General features: G+C 37.2%; 1 protein-coding gene across 4 annotated transcripts; it reads left to right on the forward strand.

Annotated features, from left to right (window-relative positions):
• The first annotated feature begins 2 nt into the window (after positions 1-2).
• Positions 3-12182, forward strand: LOC103150067 (stress-induced-phosphoprotein 1). Of its 4 annotated transcripts, none has more exons than XM_007569516.2 (19): positions 3-78; positions 604-865; positions 1133-1185; positions 3402-3471; positions 4412-4566; positions 4775-4858; positions 4945-5001; positions 6256-6453; positions 6548-6748; positions 6868-6925; positions 7036-7126; positions 7223-7364; positions 7798-7902; positions 8277-8385; positions 8462-8669; positions 8791-8865; positions 9493-9595; positions 11310-11395; positions 11489-12182. In XM_007569516.2, exons 2-19 carry the CDS (start codon positions 838-840, stop codon positions 11631-11633), a joined length of 1968 nt encoding a protein of 655 aa, XP_007569578.1. In that variant the 5' UTR covers positions 3-78; positions 604-837; the 3' UTR covers positions 11634-12182. The 4 variants fall into 4 exon arrangements, with proteins under 4 accessions (XP_007569578.1, XP_007569579.1, XP_007569580.1 ...); XM_007569517.2 differs by having other exon boundaries at positions 6871-6925; XM_007569518.2 differs by having other exon boundaries at positions 4415-4566.
• The last annotated feature ends 358 nt before the right edge of the window (positions 12183-12540 follow it).

Genomic DNA, 12540 nt, shown 5'->3' on the forward strand with positions numbered 1-12540 from the left:
CAAAAAACACCCCGGAAATAGAAAATTTGAATGGCAGACAGGAAAAGAGCGACATCACCATATTGCTCTCGAAAACAGGTAGATTTACCTTTAACAGTGTAAAACAGGGCAACTTATGGAGGATAAATGCCCCAAATTTAATAATTATATTGTTAATATTACAAAGTTATTAATAGACAAATGCCTCTTTATCCAAACTGATGCTATTAAAAATAGACTTAACTTCTCATTCTCAAAGAAAAATTTAAATGTCCAAGACATACATTGTGTAATTATTTTAGTGTGACTCAGTATAATGCAAATTATTTATTTATTAATTTAACCGTATGTATTTTGTTGTAACTTTCATATACCATTGAAAAAGCATAATACTCACTCATCAAACAGAACTTTAAACCGTGGGCAGATTATTATTATTTTTTTAATCTTTAAGAAATGTTGAATAAAAGGGGTTAAATATATGTCGACATAAGGATAAAAATAGGCTGTTTTTCTGTTACAGCTACTGTTTTATTTGAACCATAACATATCACTAATGTAGCTGTAAAAGCATTTATTTAACATCCTCAAGAGATTTTATTGAAGAATATTTGTTCTCTACAGGGCAAATTTCTTTCCAGATGATGGCAGTGTCGTTTTTCAATAATAGTAGTTGAGCACGTTTTCGTCGAAGAAGAAGACGATAAACAGGACGCCGTGGACGCTGAAGGCTTCTCCACTGTACACGAGCCAGAACTTCCAACAGGGTTAACAGCAACTCAGCAGCACTAAACCTGGCGACAACTAGTGCGTCATAGAGAAATACTGGATCAGAGATACTGGAAATAAACGGAAGCCATGCCAAGAAAGAAAGAGCTAGTTCGAAGTGAGAATGGAGCAGTTTATTTCATCATATCTTGAGTTTCATTTACCAGGAATTGGAACTGGGTCAGCTTGTTAGCTTACCAGCTACTGTAGTTTTACCAGAGACTTTTAAGTTTAGCAAACGGGTCCGCTTCCGTTCTATCGGTGCGAGCCGCGAGTGTAATCGAAGCTGTTATATGCATATATGTGTGAACATGTGTGTTGGTCAAGTGTTTAATTTTTTCCATCTTATGTGAACTTTGACGTCATCATTTTCCTTACCTGCCAGGTGGGCCTTCAGTACCCAGAATTCGCGAAGACTCGAGACTAATGCGCACCCACGTGAGTATGACTCGAGAATTTTAATAAAATGTTGGTGTTTTTCCAAACCTTCAGCTCAACTCTTTTTAAACAAGCTGACATGTTGGCATCACATTAAATTAAACTTCATAAAAACTTTATAAGAGGTAGATAGGCTCTTACCTGAACAGATTTAAATAAACTCCTGGGTTTATATGTCAGCTCAGCATAATGAATGTCATTATTGATCACAGATTATTTTGTGAACTGATATTAAGTAAAAAGATTTTGTAGAATTTGACACCTCAAAATTTAGTCATAAACTTTTGTGAGATTCTCACAGTTTGATTTAAGATGCTCCAGCTAGACAACCAGAGATTAAAAATTAGTTTGTTTTCGTGTAATCAACAGGAAAAACACATAATTGTTGTGAAACTATAGCATAGCTGTAAGACTTCTTTTTTTCTTTGTATTTCAAATGTTAGGTAATGGTCAGTAGGTCAGACCTCAGAAAAATAGAAATGGGTATCGTTCAGGATAAGGTGGATTGTTGCATTGCTTTGTGTGAAGACCTATTCTTAAATTACATTTTTTCTTTTAAGTAAACAGTGATTGATTAAAATATTTGTTTATACATTGTTGAGAAAAAAATAATTTTCTTAGTGTTTAATACAGTTAATCTTACCACATGTAAAAATAGTGGATTGTGCAGGATTAGTTTGAATAACAATTTATTCAAAGGAGAGGAGAGACTGTCTGTTATCAGGGAGGGACCACGCCATAAATTAACTCTGGCACAAAGTCCGTGTCTCAAATGAGCAGGCAGCAAGGAGACGTCTCAAGTCATCTCCCACAGAGAAACACTAAAACTTAAGGAAAAACAAACTAACGACACATAATACTTTTAATAATTGCAATTTAATTAGTAGAATACCATTTAGTTCAAATTAACATGACTTGAGCTAGCCTAATTCGTAGTTGTATATTAACAGCACTGGTAGTGTCTAAATCGGGCTAAATTTGTAGCACTAAGTGAGCCAAACATATAATCAAAACTAGTATAACATTAATAAGAAAATGTCTAGAATTAATGTGTTTCTATTGAAAATGCTCAGGTATATTCTATAAGTGTTTTAATTCTTAAAATCTGTGCTTTGATCCAAGAGGATGGAGAAGTTCTGAACCACTTTGTTTACCAGGCTTCATGTCAATTTAAAATTACTGCACAGATCTGTATTTGTAGGAATTGACCGGCAGGGAAATAAAATAGGTCGAAGACAGGTTAGCTTTTGGTTGAACCCTGGTTTAAAAAAATAGAGACTTTATTCCAACCAGGAATTAGGAATAACATCACATTTCAAACTGGCATGAGAAGAGCTTGCTTGCTCTAAATGACCTTTGGTCTTCCTTGTCTAGATAGAGAAGCCCTGAAATTAAACAGGTCTCAGAAGGTAGTTAAATTGCTTCGAACTTCTCAACTTTGTCATTTGAAACTGGCCACAGCCATACAAGGAGAAAAACACGCCTTAATTGCATAAATTAAAAACAAGGAAGCACCTTTGAAACAAAACTCTATACCCCAGAGGAACGAATCAGATTTGCTATTTGCAGCCGCATGGCAATCTCCAAAAAAACATGTTTTTTGCCTTTCTTCTGTTTTTCTATTGTTCTACTTTCATCAGGTAATTAATGTCTGTGCTGTGCATGTGAATTTATACTTTTAACTTTTGGAATAAACTTTGAAAACGTATGACGTGGCGCGCTGATTGTTATCTCTGTGTGGCTTTTATTTCTACGCATGGCGTCACTGAATCCGGGAGGACAAGAGAATACAACGAACCAGAAGTTAACGGTTTTATTCTCTACAACATGCATCTGTGCAAGAAATGTAAAATAAAAATGAACTAAATTTAGTAGTTTTCATGTAAACTTGTTTCTTGTAGCTGACTGGCAGTGTGCAGCAACGCGTGGGGGTAAAATCTAAACTACTGACGAATTGAACTGGATTGTTTTACCTAGACTGAACAAAGTAAAGAGTTTGAGTCATTTCTTAGCTCTGCAGTGAATGCAGCAGGATATTCAGCTGTGTCATCATTTATCTTGTGTCCTGCACTTATTGAAGTCTTACTTGTTTCCAAAGTATCAATATTTCTTTTTGCTAAGATGTTTATTCTATTTCTTCCCCATGTCTTGTTATTTATCCTTTAACCATTGTGGCTGTAAATGGTCCTAATTTGCTGATCTTGTCTTCTTTTAAGGAATCAATAGTGGATTTCATGAGTGGGCGCAGGACTTCCTTACTAGAGGCATTGGCTCAACCCTTTATTTGTAAGGCTTTTTCTGATTTGGACATTTCACACAAGTCTTCTTTATTCACTCATTTACATCAGCTTCAACATTCATGCTCATTCTGACTGAAAGGAGCATGTTGTTGTTGTTGTTGTTGTTCCATACTTAAAAGCCGACTACTGTGGAGATCATTTTGTGTTTAGACTTCAAAGGAAGTTTAGAGTTTTAAGTGAAAAATATGCAGGGAATTCTCACATTAGCTGCATTTCCATTGGCCGTACATTTACACAATTTGACATTTACACAATTTGACATTTTGAAAATAAATTTGCTTATTGAAAACACGTTTGTGTTGGGGGGGTGGGGGGACTCTTATCTTTTGCTAAAAAGTTTTGTCACCAGGATAAGGTGTTTTTTTTTGTTGTTGTTTTTTTGGGCCATATCAAAATTTGCCAAAATGATCCTTTGGAAAAACTTTTTTCGCATCACACAAATCACATGATCAACAACAGGATGTTGCCACTGGTGCAAACCAAGAGGAAGACGACAGGAAGTGGTTGGAGGATGATGGTGGGGCGTGTTTTTTTTAATTGTAGCGTGAACAGACATATTCACGTGTGATTTTAATTGCGCTTCTTATTAAACACCACAATGGCGGAATTGTGTTTTTCATATTGGCGCAAGATCAACAAAGTTTTGAGCACATTTGTTATGGAAATGCAGCTACTGAACTAGGACACTCCAAAGAATTGCATTCTGGGAAAACATTCTACATGGTAATGAAAGACAATTGTTCCCACTTTGTTTTTGTTAAAAAAAACAAAACAAAACTTCAGAATTCTTCAAATCTTAAAAAAAAAATTTTCTTTTCCATGAAATGTAAATGTAATGGACTTTTAAGACATTTCCATGAAACGGATGGAAACGTTATTGATCTTGTGGTCTTTATTTAAATCTGTTTGTTCTATCTAACTTTCAGCAGCCTTACAGTATGCTCAGGTCTTAGAGGATGATCTCATATATTCAGACGACGACGACGATGATTATTATGATGACGATGATGATTATCATCCACGTTATGCTGCGAGCAAACCTTTGGAACCACATCCACAGATAAAACAGCTCACAGACGAGGTAACATGCCCAGTTTCACTTATTGGGAAGTGAAATCAATACTTATCTGAATGATGTCCCTTCTGTTGGTGATGGAATGGGAAATATGACTTGTGCAGTTGAACTTTGATATTTTTAATACTGTATTCTGGTATAAATTTCTTTAGATATGTCAAGTTTTTTTCATGAGAATTGAATTTGTAGCGTCTGCTCTACATGCTCTCCCCAGGAGGCAGATAAAATTGCTAAGGAATTGATAGAAGAGGAAGATCGGCGTAAAGAGAAAACTGAAAGAAACAAACGTAAAAAAAAGGTGAGCTTGTGTAATAACCACCGAGACTATACTGTCTTATTGTCATCTAAAGGCTGCTCATCGCACACACCTGTATTTTGTTACAGCGCAAAAAAGAAAAGAAACGACTTGAAAAGGAGAGCGCGCTTAAGGAAAATTTACCTGTGAGTAAAAATGGTACTCGTCTCACTAAATTGGAGTAGAATTGAAAAGTTAATTTATTTCAGCAATTTAAAATTCAGATTTTTTTAATTAATTAATTTTTTATTATACATGAGCAGTTGTGTGCAAATTCTTGTTTTTCAGGACTAATACAGATGGTATCATTACGACCTGACTAACTTATCCAGAGGAAGCGTTTTGATATGATTCATAACTTATGGCAGGTTATGTGTCCATGTCAGAACAGTCCAAAGTGGCTCCAAATGCAATATCTACAGATTACTGTATGTTTACATGACATCAACAGATAGAAAATAACATTAAAACGATGAAGCTTGTGTATGAAGAAGAGGTCTCACTTTGACACAAATTGTGTCTGGTGTGTTTTTGACCAAAATCATCCTTATTCTTCATGCAGTTAACCAGCCAAAGTAGTCAGAAATTATGCTCAAGTCAATCCTATAAATGCGTATTTTTCAAAAAGTAGCTTTGTAAATATAGCTAGTTAATGCCCAGCTTGGCATAAAATCAGTAAAGTACTTTTAGTACAGAATGGCTCCTTTTGCCTGAATGAAGATGCTTTAAACCATCCAATAGCTTGTTTTTTATTGATGACTGTCTATCATGTTCCATAGACAGACTGATAGATACTGGTTAGCTACTGCTAACTCACTGCTAATTTGGGTTTTGCTAAATTTGCAGAATCCCTGTTAAGCACCGGCTCCATGCCTCCTCAATCTCTTGAATTGGCTTCTTTTTTCACAATCCTCTCAAGGTTGCAATTATCCCTGCAATCGGTGCACTTTTTGCTACCGCATCTCTTCCTTTCACTAAACTTTCCAATATGTTTGAATGCATCGTTTTGTGAACTCCCAGTTTCTTGTAAATGGTCTTTGGCAGCTTATCCTCATCGTAGGAAGTGTCGGTGACAGTTTGCTCCAAAACCATCTACCATCTGTTTTCCCTATGATTATTTAAGCCATTTTATTATTACTCTTAACTAATATTTACATTTTCTAAGTGATTGAATTTAAGGTTCTCATCAGTTGGAAACCAAGTCAATTAAAATGAACTGAAGCAACTGCACACAGAGTGGACATATGTCTCTCTGTGTATAATGAGTTTCTTTTTGAACCAAATTACTGAAATAAGTAAAGTTTTTGATGAAGGTCTTATTTATCGAGCTGTATCCTGCATGTTCTGAAAAAATGCAATTCCAACCAGAAATGGCTCGCTGATTTGCAATTTAATTTCAGGAGAACAATGAGGAAAAGTTAGAGAAGTTGGAGTCTTCAGAGAATGAGGAACAAACTCGTATAATTGATGATAATTCGGAGGAAAACAAGCCTCCTGAATCCGATGAATCGCAAACGGCAACCAAGGACCCCGGATGTGTTGAGCTCGCTGGAAAAGATATTGAGAACATAAATACTACAGAAGATAAGCAACAAAATGTTTGTAAAAGCTTCTTTTTTTTTAAGGCAAACATTTGTGATAATAAATTCTTACAGTCTGTAAAATATGACTACACTGTGCTACTCTTTACAGGACTTGAATTTAAATAATTTAAATGCTAAACCTACTAAATTGGTCCCTGAGGAGGAGGAGAAGAGTAACCTGAAGTCTAAAAAAGAGAAAAAGAAAGTAAAAAGCAAAGTCGCTGAGGTTCAGCAGCAGGAGGACAAAAACGTCCATGTTTGTGAGAAACCTGAAGTTCAGATGAAAAGCCAACCTGAAACCAATAACGAGGTATAATACACAAAATAAAATCAAATTTTTTCTGAACAGAACTTCACCTTTAAATGATCTGTTTATTTGATGGGATCCATTGCAATGAGGCCTGTGGATAATTTCTGCTCCTGTTTCAGCAGAAACCGTTTGGACCCATGACCGAGGAGCTAGCGAAAAGAAGCGTAGAGCTGGCCAGTAAGTGAATTTTCCTTGTTTTAAATCTCTTCATTCAAATTTTCCCATGAAACTATATATATATATATAAAAAAAACAGAACTCTCGACCTGACCTCTGCTTCGCCGCAGGTATGGGGAACCGCTTGGCCGCGTCCGGACAGTACGACATGGCAGTGTCGTGTTTTACGGACGCCATTAAATACAACCCAAAGGAATTCAAGTAGGAACATGAGCTTGAATTTGACTTTTGTTTTCAAGAGAACCACAGGATCACCGGACGTAAGATGAGCTTTAAACTACCCTCTGTGTGTTTCAGGTTGTTTGGAAATCGCTCTCTGTGTTATGAAAGGCTTGAGCAGTACGAAAACGCCCTGAGGGACGCCGACCTGGCGCTCTCCATGCAGCCCAAATGGATAAAGGGTTTGTTCCGGAAAGGAAAAGCCCTCTGTGGCCTCAAGGTAAAACAAGGCGCAACTGCAAGCATTTGGTAGCATCTCTTGTTTTATTCTATTACAATATATGTTTCTTATAAGTCAAGTTACTTGACATTAACTCCCATCTCTTGTTTTCGTTGATTGAAATGATTGTGATCAATATATTTATACATTTTGCATTTCAGAGGAAAGTATCTTTGTACTTTTACTTAAAATTTACTTTTTTTACTTAAAATTCTTCAAGTTGCAGCTTTAGCTCCTTCTGGTTCAGATTCAGTAAAGGAACGCTGTCCTGGAATTTAATTCTTCTTGTTTATTTGCATCTTTTAGTATATTTTCTATGAATAATCTGTAGGACGTGCCAATTTTGTTTTTCTTTAATTAATCATCAGGATAATCAGTTACTACAATATTAGTCAGTTGATGCTTTATTTATTTTTTGTTGTGGCTCCTTTAGAGATACTATGAAGCCTCCCTGATCTACAAGGATGTGTTGACGCTGGAGAGCTCGAGTGTTGAAGCTGCGCAGGAGCTGAAACGAGCGCAGACGCTGCACCTTATGGTGGGTGCTAATATCTGTATGCTGTATTCAAACCAGTTAAGCTTTTTTTTTCTTACAAGTCTGAGAATAATAAAGAAATGACTGTACTACAGGTAAAACAAAACAAAAAAACAACTTCTTGTCGTCGCCTGTTTTGTGCTAGGTTGTTGATCATGTAACTTGAGTGAAGTGAAAAAGTGTTTCCATCACAGTTTTGTGAAATACCTCAATTTTGATATGGACGGGAAAAAAAGCCACCTCATTCTAGCACTGAAGCTTCTTCAAAATGTATTTTCGAGCCCAAAAGTTGCGCTGTTATTTGGCCAGTGGAAACGCAGCTGGTGTGTCCACAGTGAGTCGCATTTAGGAAGCTGTGTGTGCTTTTGTTACCTCAGGAAATGGGTTTCTCCTGGGCGCAAAGCACCGAGGCCCTCAAAGCTCACCCAACCCTCGAGGAAGCCGTGGAAGCTCTGTTCGCCGGGAACAGAAGCAAAGATCATGGAGGTAACGTTTCCAAAAAAATAAAATTAAAAAAACACCGAGCAGGTTGCAGCTGCTCCACACTGTTCTCCTCCTCCAGGGGCTCGAGCCATCTGGGACAAATTCAAGCAGCCGTCGCATCAGGACGACAACAATGAGGACGAAGAGGAGGACAACGATGATGGAGAGTGGACCGTCCTGCAAACAGCCCGTCCACGAACGCAGCAAGTCAAAGATATCGACTGTCTGGGCCAAATCAGATCCAAATCCCAGTCGCCGACTCCTCGCTCCAGGAGTTCAGCCAAACCGTAAGCAATCGATCACGTTTGAGACGTTGTTTTCTTTTTGTCCTTTTTTGTTTGTTTTCAGTTCTGTGTTTCAGAAATGAGCTTTTGACTAAATATGAATAAGCGTGTGTTTCTCTCTCAGAGAGCTGTTTTCAGTTTGGGTGGGAACCCTGGGTCCTGCCATAACTTATCCAAAACTCCATGAGCTTTTCAGCAGGTGAGTTCTGACTTACAGGCCTGTGACCGTAACATGTTGCTCGTCCCAGAAGTTATTGCGATGAAATGTAATGTTGTTTGGAGACAGTTTTCAAATAATATAACGGTAATGACATAATCATGCAAGAACACATTCTCAAAGATCAACTTTAAATTCTAATGAAGATTTAACAGTGGAACTGGAAGATATTTTAAATATCTAAAAACAAAACAAACATCACATAAATGAATTATGAAGTCTCTGAAGTTGAGACCAAAGCTTTTGTCATCCAGTTTTTGGTAGAAAGAGAGAAAATATAAACCGATAAATCATACAAATGAAAATTACTGAGCTCGTTGATTGATTTATTTCTTATTGTGATGAATAGTGACTCATTCATCACTCTGAATCCCCGACCGTTTACTCTGTTGATGCAGAATAAACTTCTGTAAAATAATGCATGAAATCCTGAGTTTACTTAAACCAAACTTTAAATGCAAAAATCTGAAATCTTCTTTTTGAAATGAAACAAAATTGAGGTTAAAATATTTATTTTATTTATTTATTTATTTTCCTTTTATTGTCCTAGAAAAATGATTTGCACCAATTTTAAACTTGCATGTCGTCGTCGGTGTTTGTTTCTCTCAGAGTGGGAACGGTGTACAGCATCAAGATGCTGCTGGAGCTGCAGTGTGCGTTTGTCAACTACACCAGGAAGGAAGAGTGCGAGAGAGCCATCCAGTGTATCGACGTACGTATTTGTTTACTCCATGTCGTCATGGTGAAATGTGGAGCTGATGTTTCAAAACTTGAAGCCTCTCGGCAACAAGTGGAGCCAGGACTTGGAGACTTTTAGCTGATTTTTATGCTTCGATGACTTTTTTTTTTTTTTTTTTGACTATGTACTATAAATACCTGCAGCATGAAACATAATGTCAATTTTTTATTTTTTTCATAATCTTCCATCTATTATGTGTAATCAATACATATAACAACTAAACCCATATTTAATAGTTCAGCCATCAGTATATTATCTATTTAATTTTAATGACAGTGGATGAACATCATTATTTCACTGAAATACAAAACAAGCATCAATACCAAAAACACCATCAATAATTGACTAATAAATGTTAAAACCAGCAGTAATCATTATATTTATGATCATTTGAACAGTTTTATGTAATAATTAAAGTTCAACGGTCAAATTGAACTTTAAAAATAAAAGTGAAAAAAGTTTTTCTTAGTTCTGAATAAGAAACAAAATGGTTTTCCCCTTTAACTTACACATTTTCTCATTGGTGTTAAACAATTTTTGAATGTTTGCTGTTGATTTATTTTTTCTTTTTAAAGGATTGGAGCTGTCTGTAGGTTCACTACTTCAATGAATTTTTATAACATTTTTCAAATGGTGTTTTCATTTTATTTTCTGAATATCCCACCTTATGGATTATTCTTATTGCTTTTTTTTTCCTCTTTCTGCAGAGCCAGTGCTTTTACCCTGCAGCTGAGATAATAATAATACACAGAGGCACTGATTACATTTGTCTTTGTTAGATGAGGCGGTTTCTGTTCGTTTCTGCTTCTGTGGGAAGAGCTGCCTTTGATTCTGAAGTTGGTTTAAAAAAATGTGCCAGAAAAGTCAGTGATTTGCCACAAGTCATAAGATTCCCATATCTTGTCTGCTGGGTTCAGCCAGGAAGTAAACGTCCCAAAACACAACATATTTTATAAGTCTTGTAAAATGACTCTCCATATTTTCTAGGTGATGGAAAAGCGTATATACGTTTGTACTTATATACGCAGTTGTATACATACAAACACGCATATAACTGGGTAACATTTACTGTATTGTCAAATGAACGTGCCTCTGAACATTTGGTCATGTTAAAACCTCATTCTTTAATGTAACTTCCTGTAAATCAGTCATAATATGTACACTGCAGCCTCTGACCATATTTATTTATAAGGCATCACACCAGCCCTGCTTTAATCCAACTCCAGTTTGTTTGTCTAGAAGGTCCAGTTCATTTGGGGATGTGTGAATGTGATTTCTGATATGGTCTGTCTATAAACCTCAGTTCAGTTGAAGTGAATTCTGGCGCGGTTCAAACAGCTGACTATAGCGCAGGGCATTTTGGGTAAATACAACTAAAACAAACACACGTGTCTGGCATTAGCAGGAGTCTTTTACCAAAGACAAAAGTGAAATCCTACAACTGCTAAAACTTGATGGCACTCCACTTTTGAGGTTTTCGTGTTGTTTCCTTCACTGGTTCTTGGTGCAGCGCCGCCACAGGCGAGGAGGGGAACAGCCTTGTCAAAGGGTTTGGTTCGTTGGTGTAGTGTGAAAGCTGACGGTTTAACGGGCTCTCAGGTGTTGAAGCGTCCTTACATGTGGGTAAAAACTCGACCCAAGATACAGATGACCTTCGAGATGAGATCCGTTTTTGTTTCCTTTTCAGGGAATGGTTGTGGAAGGCGCTCCGTTGACTGTTCGATATCCGTTTAAGGGCCACACCGGAGAGACGGAGTCCTACCAACGTCTTAGGTAAGAACACTGCTCTCTTTCTTCAAGCGGCAATAAAAGCTCTACCTTTATTGATGTATAGATTGAAGTTGGGAGAATTTTTTTTTTAAACAGTACGTACAAGAAGGAGTGCTTTTTCTGGCGGACAACGGGCTGCACGAGGGATGACTGCACCTTCAGACACATCCCAGAGCACAAGAACATCGACAGAGACAAGTTCACCAGCAGACTGGGTCTCGGATCACACGCAGGGAATTAAAAATCAGTAAAAAGCAACATGTAGAGCTTTCGCGCAGGGTCTTTGATTCAAGTGGATAAAAAAACACTAAAAAGAGCTTAAGAAACTTAAGAAAAGTGTTCCTGTCCTTTGCATGCGTACAAACACGTATATAACTGCGTAACATTTACTGTATTGTCAAATGAACGTGCCTTTTTTTAACTGTACTTTAAACGTGCCTCTAGCTCGGATGCTTACCTGGCGGTCGGAAAATGTGTGGGAGACTTTTAAGTTTTGCAGTTTTAAAAATGCTCCTGAAGAGATTTCTCTGGTTGAGTTCTAAGCCACCACTAGGTGGCAGTGTTATATTTTAACCCTTGTAGGGGGGTTGGACCTATTTGCTTTAATTTTTAAGGCTGGGATTCTGCATAGTTGTTTCATGTTATGCCTATTGTTTTTCTTAACTTATGTTTCTGGGACTTTGGGTCGGTCTGTGATGTGTGTGCCTGTGTGTGTGTCCGTGTGTGTGCGCGCGCGTCCAGACCATCAATGGTTTGGTTTATGACGATTAAAGTTTTCCTGTTCCCAGAGTGTTGGAGCGTCTGTTTTGATAAAACAATGGCTGCTGCTGATTCTATGTTTGTGTTAGGCTCAGAGTATTGATGCCAAACAGGAAAATGGAAGGTTTATTTCATTTTGAATTATTTTGTGTCACAGAGACCCAGCTCTTGATTCTTCATTTCTTACATTCCAGTCCCTGTGGCTGTGTGTCACATTTGCTGATTTGGGGTCATATTTTAGAAGGTTACTTCTTGCAGAAGCCCCATTTGTTCATCGTTTGACTCACACAGGTTAAAGTTCTCTTTGGGATCAATGGATAAAAACAAATGTTTGATGTGGGAACAAATAAGCAAGTCTAGTTTATGATTAAAAACAAGGCGGTGGGGAG

Source organism: Poecilia formosa, unplaced genomic scaffold, assembly GCF_000485575.1.
Source record: "Poecilia formosa unplaced genomic scaffold, Poecilia_formosa-5.1.2 Scaffold241, whole genome shotgun sequence".
Classification (NCBI taxonomy): domain Eukaryota; kingdom Metazoa; phylum Chordata; class Actinopteri; order Cyprinodontiformes; family Poeciliidae; genus Poecilia; species Poecilia formosa.

Bases quoted from the DNA above. Each gene is read 5' to 3' on its own strand.
- LOC103150067 (XM_007569516.2), top strand. From the start codon at position 838: ATGCCAAGAAAGAAAGAGCTAGTTCGAA. The intron at 6,454-6,547 runs GTTTGTAAAAGC...TACTCTTTACAG, and splicing joins CAGAAGATAAGCAACAAAAT to GACTTGAATTTAAATAATTT. The intron at 7,127-7,222 runs GTAGGAACATGA...TGTGTGTTTCAG, and splicing joins TACAACCCAAAGGAATTCAA to GTTGTTTGGAAATCGCTCTC.